The sequence below is a fragment of the Euleptes europaea genome, chromosome 6, assembly GCF_029931775.1.
Source record: "Euleptes europaea isolate rEulEur1 chromosome 6, rEulEur1.hap1, whole genome shotgun sequence".
Classification (NCBI taxonomy): Eukaryota; Metazoa; Chordata; class Lepidosauria; order Squamata; family Sphaerodactylidae; genus Euleptes; species Euleptes europaea.
The window spans coordinates 149,424-162,963 of NC_079317.1; the positions used below are offsets into that span (position 1 = coordinate 149,424).

Below are 13,540 nucleotides of genomic sequence, written 5' to 3' on the forward strand. Positions count from 1 at the left end.
ATCCAGGTATAAATTGTCACCTGGTACCCTTTATGATTACATGCTGATGGCATATAGTATTTTTGAACTGTAGTTAGTCTACGTTGAAAATGCTATTTTTATACTTTATGGAAGCAACATGATCAGCTTTACTGTTGAATTCTTTCTTCTATTTGGTATTTGATGTAGCTATTTTCTTACATTTGTTTTAATTTTGTTATAATGCACTTTTTTCTTGTTCTTTTAGAATCATAGAGTTGGAAGGGAACAACAAGGTCATCTAGTCCAACCCCCTGCACAATGCAGGAAATTAACAACTACCTCCCCCCCACATCCCCAGTGACCCCAACCCTCCCCCGCCCCCCATGCAGGATCCCTGTTACTTTTCTCTTCTGCTCTTAACAGAATGTCCTCAACTGAATGAACAGCAGATATTTTTAATAACTTTGTTTTTCCAACATATCCTTGCAAAAGAAGAAGGAGAGGAGAACTAAGTGTCGGGGCTCACCGATGGCGTTCAAGGCGTGCTTCAGCTCCAAGGTGAAGGCTGCCATGGGCACATCGTCACACACGGGCAGGACGGCCACCGTGGACAGGTTGCTGGCCGGGTTCGTCAGCTCCGAGCTGGAGGCCACGCTAAGACCAGGCCCTGAAAGAGAGATGCGCGCGCTGATCACCGCCAAAGCCCGAGGCCCTGAAGCAGCAGTCAAGGACTGGACGTGCCCAAAAATGGGATACTGCACAGCAGGGCAGCCCCACACTCTCTCCCCTGTTGGGACACAGCGCAAGGGAGACACTCTGGAGCAGGCAGCGGGAGGAGAATGGAAGCTGCAAGGGCCACATGCCCACCTCGGAAAGGTCCGCGCAACTGCTGCAAATTTCCCAGGATCTTCTGACTCAGGAGATGGATGAGACGGGTCACAACCTGGGTAAAGAATAAACAGGCTTCAGAGTCAAAGGACACCAGGGAAGAGGCCAGAATCTGTGGTCTACTCAGGCTGGTCAACAAGAAAGCCCAAGAGCAGCTGTCAGCTCTTGGCATGGATTGCAGACGGCTCCCTCACGGCCACATGTGGGGGCCAGGGTGGCCAAGGCATGGGCAGTACCCGAAAAAATAACAGATCCTGAGGGGCAGCCATGTTAATCTGTAGCAGTAGAAAAGGGCAAGCGCCCAGGAGCACCTTAAAGACGAACAAAATTTCTGGCAGGGTTTGAGCTTTCGTGATTATCAGAAGTAGTGACCTGTGACTCACAAAAGCTCATACCCTGCCAGAAATTGTGTTAGTCTACAAAAAGATAATTACACAGCAAGTCTTGTGGGAGACTGAAACCTCTCCTTTTCTCGTGAATTTATTCAGTCTTGTTTCCAATAGTGTGGATGGACCTCAAGTACATATCAAACTCTCAACTCTTTTGCTCTGCTGCTTTACCCTTCTGCATGCTAAGAACCGTATGCCTATTCATGTGGTTTCTGCCTCAGAACACCCATGTCTGGTACCACTTGAAAGCCTGCAGGGCGCCCACCCACCTGAGGGTATCGCCGCTTGATGTTATTGAGGGTCCCTTCAGGCAGCTTGGCCAGCTCTGTGTCCCGCACGGCGTGGACAGTGGTGGCTCGGGCTTGGCGGGTCAGGGCTTCCACCTGAGGGCCCAAGAAGTGGCAGGTTACCATGGGCAGCCCTGGCCTCAGGGTGCCCGGCACGGAAAGGCGGAGCTCCTCCGAAGTCAAGGCCCATGCCAAATGGAGCATGCTTTTTAAATTTACTTCATTTCTAGTCCGCCTTTCTGGCTACGACTCAAGGCAGATTAAACAAATAGAAATGATACAGAAACAAAAATGAAATACATACACAACCAACTTAGCAATGAAACAAAAATTAGAGAACAATGTAATAAAACACAGTCTAATTTATATAATGAACGAGTCAATGAGAAGGAGGGCATGAGAGGGAGGGCATCTTGGCCATCTTCTGGGTATGGAGTGTGGGGAGGTAGTCATGAAATTCCTGCATTGTGCAGGAGGTTTGACTAGATGACCCTGGTGGTCCCTTCCAACTCCATGATTCTATGAACTGCTTAAAATTTTCACTACAGCCCTGTTCCATTGATTAAAAAATGCTCTTCTCTTGCTCAGGATCTCAGAACAGAATAGTGGTGATGTGTGGGGTGGGGGGGCACGTAGTCTGCCAAATGAGGTTCTCTTTTCAAGCCCGGCTCTCTGTGTCCCTGTCTGCAGAGGTAAGGGGAGGTGGCACGTAGACACGGGGGTGTTTTGGTAGTGGCCCCTCACCTGTGGAATGTCTCCCCCTTGAGACTTACCTGGTCCCCAGTTTACTGTCCTTTGCACACCAGGCCAAAACATTTCTCTTTATTCAGGCTTTTCAACTAAGGAGTTCCATCTACATTAGATACTTTTTTGGATTGTTCCAACCCTGAAAACTGTCTTTTTACTATCAGTTTGGACTGCTCCATTTTACAAGACTTTTTCTGGCTTCAGTTTGCTTTCATTGGCTGCTTTTATTGGCCCATTTTTATTGATGTGGATCACGTTATTTACACTTTTATTGGTATGATCTGTTTATGCCTTCAAGGGAAAGACAAAATAAGATGGGACTGCAGAAAGAAATGGGAATCTGACTTAGAGCAGACTATCCCCTTAGAAAACTGGGGAAGAGCGTGACGGGAGGTATCAAAAGCACTGGTCAATATCGGGACTGGAGAAAACTCTTTTAAAATGTTTTAATGGGCCTACTCAGAAGCAGAGAAGGGGCCATTCAGAGGCAGGAGGGGCCCTCTTTGGAACAAGCCTGGCAACTCCTCTGCAAGGCCTGAAGTTCTGCCAGAACCAAACCCGGTTTCAGCCGTCACCAGAGCAGGGCTGCAAAACAGCTGCAGCCTGGTAGCGCTTGCAGGGACCACCCCACGCCTGTTCGCTTGGAAGTAAGCCCCGCGGTGATCACTGGGGCTCAATAAGCGTACACACACAATGGCAGGCTTAACTCAGCTGCCGGTACCCCAAGTATTGAAGCCTAGAAACCCTGAAGACCTCAGGCCATCTTCCGAAGCTCCCTGTGCCAGGAGAATTTCCAACCTTGATTTGCACCCCATCTCCAGCGTGGTGTAGTGGTTAAGAGCGGTGGCTTGGAGTGGTGGACTCTGATCTGGAGAACCGGGTTTGATTCCCCACTCCTCCGCATGAACGGCGGAGGCTAATCTGGTGAACCAGGTTCAATTCCCTGCTCCTCCACATGATGCCAGCTGGCTGACCTTGGGCTAGTCACAGCTCTCTCAGCCCCACCTACCTCACAGGGTGCCTGTTGTGGGGAGGGAAGCCGGTCCGATTCTTTCTTAAGTGGTACAGAGTCCGCATATAAAAACCAACTCTTCTTCTCATTACTGCCCAGTACCCAGACCGTGTCTCCCAAAGGGGTGGGTGGGGCGGGGCGTGAAATCACAGGTAGGCCCCACAGCTCAGTTACAGCTAGCAAACTCCACTAGCTGCCTGTAGTTAAAGGTGTTGGCGAGAGAGAGCAAATGGGTGCAAAATCTCTCCATATTTATGCAAAGATCCACCCTGAATCTCAATGAGGAGGAAAGTGGGAGTATAAACGAAGGAAATAAACCAGTAAGAGACAAGTAGCTAAGGCAACGCAAGCAGCTGCCAACAGTCCCCCGTTTCCCTTGCCAGCACTCACCACACCAATGAGGTCCCCACGCCCGTACTCCCCCACCAGCTCCTTTTTGCCACTGCCTTTCTGGATCACGGATCGCAGGCGCCCATTCAGGACAATGTAGGTGCAGTCGGATTTGTCGCCTTGCCTGGGGAAAAGGGGGACAGGAAACGCTGGTCAGCATCGGCTGCGTGATCCACTGGAGCTGGGGCCCTCACCCGGCACAGTGTGTGCGCGTAGGGAAGATCAGCAGCTCCCTGGGGGCCTCGTAGGGAAAAGCTCCCCCTGCACCTGGGGGATTCAGCCCCTGAAGAGCCTGCCTCTAGCCCCCCACTCCAACTGCAATGGAGACCACTGAGCCGAAGCAACAGGGAGGGACCATCTCAAACCCCCACACTCTGTTAAGGAAAAAGGGAATCTGCATAAGGTGGCAAAGGGGCCGCAAAGCCCCTCCCTCTCACCTGTAAAGAGCCCGTCCGGCTTCCACGGCCATCCAGTCAATTGCAAAGTCCATCTGGCGCACGAAGGGAGACATGCGGGCCGCTACGGTGTGAGCGACGCTCAAGACCACGCTGGGTTGCTCACGCATAATCCTGGGAGAGGCAGAGAGAAATCAGCAGCAGAGCGCCACCGGCCAGGCTACCGGTTCAGTGGCAGCGCACAGAAGGGGCCGATTCAGTCCCCCCCCACGGTTCACTTTCAGGGCAGGACAAAGACTTCTGATGGAGACCCTGAGAAGGCGCTACCAGGACTAGGCGAGCCAAACCGCCTGTCTCAGAGCAAGGCTTGCTTGGTACACGGCTTTTGGGGGCAGTGGCTGGAAACTGGAACCCTTCCAAGCTGTGACATGTAGAAATCTATGGCTGCTCATTATGGGTTGCAGCAGTGTTAACCACACCAGTCAAACCCCCTTATTTTCAGCGAGATTAGGTGGTGTGGTTAAAATGCGAAGGGTCTCAACTTTTGGTGTCTACCACGCTACTGAAGACATTAAACAAGGGTCATTCAGCTCCTTATGCTGACAATGGGGGAGATCCCTTTGAGGAGCTCCTCCTCTCCTGCTTCCTGTAGCCAACACTACCCGACCCGCAGCTTTCTGTCTCCCTTCTGCCTCTGCTGGCAAGGTGGAGAGCAATGAGCACTGGAGCCTCTGGGCAGCACCCGGGGAGTTCTGGCAGGCATCTCAGCCCTTCCTTCATTCCTGTGGCCCAGTCCTGTCCTGCCTGGCGGGGCATGGTCCTTCCAGTGCAAAGGGCTTCCCGCTCCTGCAAGGGCCATGCTCCGCCACGGAGCCTCCGCAATAGAAGACAGGGCTGTGGAGAAGGGAGGTCAGGATCCCCGCCACTGCCAAAACACAGGATGCGAGGATGACACAGGTGCCGGGGATGGGGACACAGTGAGGGCCCCAATAAGGCAACCTGGGGCATGTTACCCACTCGTAGAAGTCAGACTTGGAGATCTTGAGGAAAGTGCAGTCCCGGTTGGCCTTGATGGTGAAGATGAGGGGTTCTCCGGTGAGCACGGCCAGCTGGCCCACCATCTCGCCCGGCTGAGTCAGGAAGAGGCACACGTCTTCAGCCTTGTCAATCATCCGCTGGTAAATGTGTAGGCAGCCCCACAGCACAAAGTGCAGGCTGACGTCCTGCCGGGAGAGCCAGCATGGAAGGAAGCAGAGAGAGTGGCTGACTTCAGCAGGGCCTCGCCAGGGAAGAGGCTCCAGGACAGGTGTCGGAGGGGAAGGCAGGAAGCCGAGGGGGCTGCATGGGAGGCCTCCCCCCTTTGGAGAACGAGGCTCTTCTAACGGGGCGGGGGGCTGAACCTGAAGTCAGGGCAGAAGGCAGCAGACAGCCTGCCGCTGCTGAGAACCACGGGTCTCTGCTACGGAACACTCTGGATTCCGGAACAACCGCGTTGGCTGCCCCCACCCCACCCCCCTTGGTTCCTGGGATGAGTTTAAGGTGCTGGCTTTAAACGGCAAAGCCCTTGATGGCCCGGGGGGGGGGCACAGATCTGAAGGCTGTATGAGAACTCCACATGCCCCTGGCGAAGGACTCCTCCCTGTGCCGTCTGACAGCCCCCCCGGGAGGGGGGGGGACTCGGGAGGGCAGAAAGGCAGGAGGCACATTTTTGTAAATGAACAAAAAACGAAAACATCAACAAATGTTAAACAGATTTCCCAGACTGTGCTTCAAAGAAAATGGGTTTCTTGTCTGGATCTTAACTGTTTCCTGTTCCAGTCTTTCTCCAATGTATTTCTGTTCCAAAGGTGGAACTGCCACCTAAGGTGAATGAGGGCTATTTTCATCCAGCAATATTTATCCCTATTGGCAATTTAAAAAAAAAATTGCATCCTGACGACAGTTCGCTTTTGCAGTTGTGGGTCACATTTATTGGTCTTGTCTTCAAACATTGTCAGGAAGGTTTTGGGAAAGGTTTTGGACAGCAGTTACAGAAACACCCGGCATTTACTCTGAAGGGTCCATGTCAAAGGTGATCTAAAGAATCTCCTTTCGTTACTGACTTCCTTGTGGTGTTCATGTCCATTCCTGGCCAATTTTTTTTTTTAAATATATGGTTCCCCTCCCCCCTTGCCTGCTGGGAAAGTCTCCTGCAAAGGCACATCCTGCCTCACCAACATTTTGGAGGTCTCTGAGCAGATTAGCAAGTGGTGGCTAAAGGTGACCCAGACTTTAAACCTTTGGACCGCCAAAAGGCTTCTGGCAAGGTTCCTCACCAGAGACTCCTGGGGGAGCTTAGCAGGCATGGGAAGATGGAAAAACGGAGCGGGGCCAGCAGGGCTGCTCTGCCACAGAGGCTGAGGCCTGCAGAGGCAAAAACGGAACATTGCAAGGGAGCGTCCAGCCAGGAACCAGCGCAGTGACTGAGTGGCCAGCACACTGCTTTAATTCAGTCCAGGGGTTTTAAGTTCCCCTGTGACTTGATTACAGTAATGCCCCCTCAAAGGTGGGCCCCAGCAACCAAGAAAGGACTTCTTCACACAGTGCATGGCTAAATTGTGGAACTCCCTGCCACAGGATGTGGTAGTGGCCCCCAACTTGGAAGGCCTTTGGCTCTGATTCAGAATGGCTCTACTTATGTTCCCATGTGACAGATTTGGCATATTTCTTAAATATAATTTGGGATTACAAGTTATCGGTGAGAAACAGCTGGGTGTGTTGCACAAGATGTTGCGCAAGTAGAACTGTGCTAAGTCCATTTGCACAAATTGGATCCCAGCCACCGCTGTTCTCTCGTTTTTCCTTTATTGTGAAATCTAGTTAATTGTTCTCTATTTGTGAAATATAATAAATCCCAATTTATGGGATTTATTAAACTGTTTTATTTCCTTGTCCTTGAATTGTGTGATCCAGTTTTACTTCATGGTCTGTCTTCTACTGGTCTTTGTTGCCTTGTTCTTACAGCTACGCTCTCCGCCTTGAGCCTCAACGAGACGTTAAATAAAGACATGGACGGTCTGACACAGCGGCCAATCAAAAAGAAACTGGTCCCAACAGGAGATGGACGGGCAGAGCAGGATTAACATAAAATCAGATCTAATCAAGGAAGGGGCCACGTGAAAACACATTGAAACTGATCCAATTTGTACAGTACAGAAACGTGATAATGATGTAGCTGAACTAATTAACATCTGTAAAGGATGAGTCAAGCTATCAGCACTTATAACGAGTGAGGAAAACTTATTCAATGGGGGAAGAGGAGAGAGAGAGAGAGAGAGAGAGAGAGAGAGAGAGAGAGAGAGAGAGAGAGAGAGAGAGAGAGAGAGAGAGAGAGAGAGAGAGAGAGAGAGAGAGAGAGAGAGAAAGAAAGAAAGAAAGAAAGAAAGAAAGAAAGAAAGAAAGAAAGAAAGAAACTGCCTGACTGCTGAATGTCTTGATGAATCCAAAGTGTAAAGTCCCCACGTCTTCCTTTCCCCTTCTGTTGCTCCTAAGAAATACATGTCATTGTAGCCTTGGGAGGTGGGCCCTGGGCTTCCGCATAATTTTGCTGCCACAGCCAGCCCACCGTGCCGCCACTGGGCATTCTTGTCACAAAGCCTGCTGCTGTTGAAAATGACGCTGAAGCATCTCATCAGCGGTCGCCACGTCCTCTCATTTCTGGCCAGGTTACTGGCCACCAGGCATCCCCCCATCCTTACCTGGTCCCCTTGGCGGGCAATCACCGTCCCAGCCTTGGCGTGATGCAGCAAAACCCGGTTATTCAGCAAGGAGGAGTCCTGTGGGAAGAGCCCAGAGGACAGAAGCAGCAGATCACATCCGGGTTGGAAAAAGATAAGATTTAAATTGCACCTTCCTGAGTATTATTTAGATACTGCCTAAGTAAAAGTGCACGCTGATTTACCATTACAACAGTATTTGAGACTAAGCAGAGCCACAGTATTTTCAGTCTCAGAGCGACCCACAACACAGTGCTGAGGTTTTTGTATTCTGGTTGCCCAAAACTGGCAGCAAGAGCAACAGCCCCTCACCAAGTGGGGAGTGCAGACCTGCCCTAGCATAAAACAGTGAGCAACAGTCCCGGCTCTTGGTCTTGCAGCAGAATTCGAGTTCTGCGAGGAGAGGAAGCAAAGACTCAGAGTAACAGGTGAAGAAATTCCACAGCTGACCCTCCAGCACCCTCTGCTCTTCTCGGGAGGGGGAAAGAGCAGAGGCCTGCTCTTTCTCCTGCCCCACACAAGCCAGGCAGGCAGGGCCAGCTCCAAGGCCCCCGCAGCAAAGAGAAAGAGGCCTTTCAGCAGGAATCCCACCCAGAGGAGCACAGGAGGTCTCCTCCCTACCTCGATTTTCATCAGTTTGACCAACTCCCGCTTGGCAGCCTCAAAGATGGCGCTCGTCTGGCGGCCCTGGTAGGGCCCAAAGGGGCAGTCGCCACCTGCTGAGTCATCCTCACAGTAATTGTAGTGGTAGACCCCGGATGGCTGCTCCTCTACCGTCACCGTTTTCCGTTCCCGGGGCTCATGGGAGACTGACTGCCAGGAAGAAAGGACAGCCCTGGGTAAGCTCACAAGAGGCAGAAGAAGGAAGACGAGACGATTGGCAAAGAAGACTTCCCTGGAAAGTGCAGAAACGGCACAGCAGCCCTTCCCACCAGCTCAAGGCATCCTGCTACAAGCAGATGTCCAGCCGGAAATGCTTCTCATGGCCCAACTAAAGCTCAGGGCCTGCAGGCTCACCCTGCAGGTGCCAAGAGAGAATCCTGGACAGCAGATACCTACTCGGGCAAAGCCAGCTAACGAGACGGAGCTGTCTTCCTGGAGGGAAACCGAGATGCGCCCACGCTCGTAGGCCATGTCGAAGTCCGACCGAGGGGCCCTCTGGATCCCTGAGTGGGAAAGAAACCGACAGTTACCTGAGGATCACCCAAAGTGCCCAGGATCATGGATGCCGCGTCTCTCGAGAAGGGCAAAGATGCCAAGAGAGACCCATACCTGAAATGTCAACTGGCATAGAGATGCAGCGGCTCAATAGCGGGGCGGAAGGCGGCTCCAGTAGACCAGGCTTCAAAGGGTCACCTAGAAGAATACGCACAGGGAGCCTCTTCAGCCCCATGTTTGGAAGCCGACTGGTTGGGGCCAGCTATTGAGAGCGTGTGAGTCCAATACTACAGCAGTGACAAAGGCCTCTGCCCTTTATGCTGGCCGACGGCTGTAAATAAAAGTATCTATCTAAAAGGCCTCTGCCCCACTCCCAAGCTCAATTCATGGCGTTGGTTTTGACCTTTAGAACCCTACATGGCTTGGGGACCCCAGAGGGTCTGAAGGGGCTTTCCTGATCTCTTCCTGAATGGGAATTAAGAACACAGGGAGAGGCCCTTCCCATCTTTGGAGACTGTTCTATTTGGGAGGAGGTGCTGACGACGCGCTTGCCATGCCGGACGGGACTCGTGCGGGAGGCCTGGCCGGGCTGGGGGAAAAACCACAGCTTGATTAATCAAGTTGATTAATCAACTGTCCCTGCTCTGCCCCACTCCACCCCTCAGCTTCTGTGGTGGAAGAAGAGAGTGGCCACGGAAAGGGCCAGCAGGGCTGAAGGGGAAAGGCTGGGGAGGAGGGGGAGGGGCAGGGAGCAAAGGCTGGCCGGGCCAGATGGACGGTCTCACTGCCGAGGTCTCCCGACCCGCCAGCAGATGATGCCCAGGGCAGGCTCCCCCACCTTGGTCCTTGATGGCCACATCCGATGGCTTCCCAGCACTCTCTTTGGCGTCCTCGGCAGAGGAGGTGCTGACGACGCGCTTGCCATGCCGGACAGGACTCGTGCGGGAGGCGTGGCCTGGCTGGGAGAAAAGCCGCAGCGGCTGCATCTCCTGGGGAAAGGAAGCAGAGCCACATCTTTGATGCTGGGGGGCTGCAGAGGCTGGAGACCACCAGCTGCCCGACTCTCTGGCACTTGGAAAGAGCTGGCATTTGGGGCAGAGAATGTACACTGCACGCACTAAGAGACCGTACACTTCTACTGCATCTCTCTCAGGGCAGCCCACCAAACAGACAGCCCAGCTACAGGTAAGTCTTGGTGAGACTTAAAGCCTGTATGGAAAAATCTAGAGAAGGGACAGACGTTAAGCCCCAGCCTGCCAATGTCTGGCTAATCGTTGTGTCAGAACGGTCCCACAGCTCCCTGGCTCCACCAGTTTCAATCCCTGACATCTCCAGCCCTACCAAGATTTGAGGAAGGCTTCTGCCAGAGACCCATGTTCAAAGGTAGCCATGGGACGCCAGCTGATCACTCAGTCCGTTTGGCTCATGCTGGGCAACCGTGAATGGCTCAGGTTTCCCCAAAACTGAGCATGTGCAAGGATGCTGCCTATTCAAACTGGTCAGCAGACATTAGCATCTCTAAGGAAGATGAACACCGAAGGGCAGGATTTTATTGAAACAAAGGACTTATTGATGACCGATTTCTATGATTTGGGAGCGATCTAATTGTCTATTTAAAAATTGCCTGCTAAGCAGAGCAGTTATGCAGCCAGGACAGGGAGTCAGTCGATGTCAATCAGGCTGTATGAGAACTCGTGTGTGCAAAAAGCTATTTGCTCTGTGCTGCATGGTTAGTAAGGAATACAGTGAAACAACCTGCCAGCCACAAACAGATCAATGAACCATCAAAAGGATCATCGAAAAGCCACGCCTCAATACACAGCTGGCAAACAGAGCACGAGCCGAACTGGCAGGCAGGTGTTCCAGCATCCTTAATCTAGCCGCTCCCAGAAGAGGCTGAAACTCAAGGAATAACACCGGAGTGCCCCCCCCCCCCCGAGGGCCCTTTGCAGACGGGGCCAGACCTCTGGGCAAGATCCTGAGAAGCGTGTTAACTCTTGCGGATGCCCAAAGAGGTCCTGTTTTCACGTCTCCCACCGAAAAGTGGGAGAAGGGGGGAGGAGAGTTACCAGGGTCCAGCTGAGCAGGTCACTCACATGGCTGAAAAGCTCGTTGGTCAGGCCGAGATAGTTGTGCAAGGCCAAGAAAGTGACTCTCTGCAGGCGCACCATGATGATCTGGAACCAGAAGCGGCAGGTCAGCAAATGGCAGTGAACACATGAGGAAGGGGGGCCTGCCGGGCAGCTGGGATGGGGCACCCAGGCCCATGCGGAGGGACCCATTTCTGGAACAGGAGCAGCCCTTTGGGCACAGCAGGTCCGAGAGAAAATACGAAATGCCGGCCGTGGAGGAGAGAGGCCCCTTCACCCATCAGCGCCACAGTGGCCAGGAGTAGCTCCGCTCTCAGGCTACGGACCACTTCAGGGCCAGAGCACAGAACCTGGGATGGATCTGAGCACAAGGCCTGTGTCTGGCTCCAGGCCAGGCCTCTTCACTCGCTACCCCTCGAGAGCTCGGTGCGAGGCCAGCAGTGCCTCAGAGACCAACAAGTCTGTCCGAGTGCGGAAGTCAGACTCTCGAAAGCGCAGACCCTGGAAACCTCGGAGGTGTCCCAGGTGCTGCTGGACTTGTATCGACTCCAGACCAATACGACACTACTCTCGGAAACTGCCCCTCCTCGAGAAGGACTTGGGGGCCAATTCCCACGCTAGAGAAAGGACTGAGCCCTTCATTTTCACCCTGGCCTCATCACATTTTAGCCTTCTGGCATGTCTGAAAACACACAGTAAAAAAAGTTTTTAAAAAGGCCAAGCTGCCGTTAAGCCCTTGGGAGGGCCCCCCACTGTTTTCAGATGCAGATGCCCTCGAAATAGTCTGCCGAAGATGCAGTACTTTTAAAGTATGCAACATTCACATATTTTCGGTCTTTCCTTTTTCTTTTTTTTTGCTTCTGTCGTTCATGGGACAAGCTCCACCCCAGGGAAGGCCTGCTCTCCCCTCCCCACCCCCACCCAGGTGAGCCCTGGACATGATCTTGAGGAGAGCCGTGGTGCACACAGGCAGAACTAAACTCATGCAAAAATGAGACACCGCAGGAAGATGGAGCAGATGCAGGAGGACTAGAGACAAGGGATGGGCCTGGATGGGTGCTTACCTGAACCACCCGGACAAGACTTTCGGGGTACTTCTCAAAGACCGCGGAGAAAGCCTCCACTGGCAGGCGCAGCACTGTGGAGTCCTCTGCTGCCCGCGCAGAGACAGTGCGATACGGCCGCTGGTGACCCTGCCAGGAAGACACCCAGAGGAGCTCAGTGCTTGGCAGAGGCCAGCTCTTGCGCGTGAGATGACAGCGTGCCCCACGTGCACCCCCCCCCAGCACAGCAGGGGTCTCATTCCAAGGATCCTACCACCTCTGTGGTCCGCAATCAGCCCACCCCCATCCCAGAACCTAGGCCAAGCAGCAGTCTCTTCTCAGTCAAGCTACCCGGAGAAGCCAAATGCTCAAAGGGATCCTGCTTTTTTTCCCTTTTCCACCCACCGAAGCGAAGGAGGCCGGGCCTTGGCTGATACTAGTCAGAGGAGCAGCCTCACCCCACAGGCCAAGCCAGGGAAGACACAGTAGCAGGAATGGGGAAGAGGGGAGGGGGAGGCTGCAGGGCATGGGGGGGGGGGTTGGTGGTCCCACACTGTGCCCTGCAGACAGCCTGGGAGGCTGAAATGTGAGAAATATGGGGAAGGGGAGGGAGGAGGGAAAGGGGACGGGAGCCGAGAATTAACTCTTGGGTCTGTGCAGAACAGAATCCTACCGTGATCACGTCCAGGATGCTGAGGAGGCTGTGGACGCTGTCGCCTGGGAACACCTCCTTCACAAGGGTCTCTTTTCCATCCTGAATCACACCCACACAAAGACTCGTGAGTATCCAGCCCAGCCAGGTGCCAACCCACAGTGCCCACGGAGGCATTCCCCCCCTCCCGACCTCTGAACACGGAACCCACAGAAGACCCCAGTGCAAATCCCGGCAACACAAACAGGCGTTTGTGCACCACCACGGGCCGTGCGACTGCTGAACCCTCTTCCTTTCAGTGATGCTGGCTGCAAGAAATGCCAAAGCAGGCGATGCTCACGCAGACGCCGGTCTCGTGCGGAGTTCCCTGAAGTCGCTGCTGCCCCTCACCTGCTCGGACAGGAACAGCTCCAGCTTGCCGTCCTGGACCACATAGATGCTGGTGTCGGGCTGCCCGGGCCGGAAGACATACTCGCCCAGCTGCCACTGCTGGAAGGTCATGTGCTTGCACAGCTCCAGGAACAAGGGCTTCTCAAAGTGACCCAGCACCCTGCGAGGGAGGGAGGGAGGGAGGGTGCGCCGTCACCACCCCAGCCCTCGTGGCACAAGAGGCACCCCTCTCAGACCCACCTACCCCCCGCCCCACACTCACACCCAACCACAGAGACCCAACACAGAGGGGGGACCATGCGTGGGTGGAAATGGGCCGCCCAGGGATTCTCTCGGTGAAATCCAGCCGGTGGCCTGGCAGGCTCCATTCCAGCCACTGTGCA

At 53.5% G+C, this 13,540-nt stretch overlaps 1 protein-coding gene across 1 annotated transcript in view; it reads right to left on the reverse strand.

Annotated features, from left to right (window-relative positions):
• Positions 1 to 13,540, reverse strand: part of PNPLA6 (patatin like phospholipase domain containing 6) — a 66,495-nt gene that overhangs the window by 45,465 nt on the left and 7,490 nt on the right. Inside the window, exons 7-21 of the mRNA XM_056851064.1 lie at positions 13,158 to 13,317; positions 12,789 to 12,869; positions 12,137 to 12,265; positions 11,079 to 11,159; positions 9,821 to 9,971; positions 9,097 to 9,180; positions 8,884 to 8,990; positions 8,446 to 8,637; positions 7,807 to 7,884; positions 5,087 to 5,292; positions 4,112 to 4,243; positions 3,675 to 3,798; positions 1,508 to 1,621; positions 829 to 904; positions 488 to 628 (exon numbers count right to left, since the gene is read on the reverse strand). Of these exons, the coding sequence (XP_056707042.1) occupies positions 488 to 628; positions 829 to 904; positions 1,508 to 1,621; positions 3,675 to 3,798; positions 4,112 to 4,243; positions 5,087 to 5,292; positions 7,807 to 7,884; positions 8,446 to 8,637; positions 8,884 to 8,990; positions 9,097 to 9,180; positions 9,821 to 9,971; positions 11,079 to 11,159; positions 12,137 to 12,265; positions 12,789 to 12,869; positions 13,158 to 13,317 (1,856 nt within the window). The remainder of the gene's footprint in view (positions 1 to 487; positions 629 to 828; positions 905 to 1,507; positions 1,622 to 3,674; positions 3,799 to 4,111; positions 4,244 to 5,086; positions 5,293 to 7,806; positions 7,885 to 8,445; positions 8,638 to 8,883; positions 8,991 to 9,096; positions 9,181 to 9,820; positions 9,972 to 11,078; positions 11,160 to 12,136; positions 12,266 to 12,788; positions 12,870 to 13,157; positions 13,318 to 13,540) is intronic.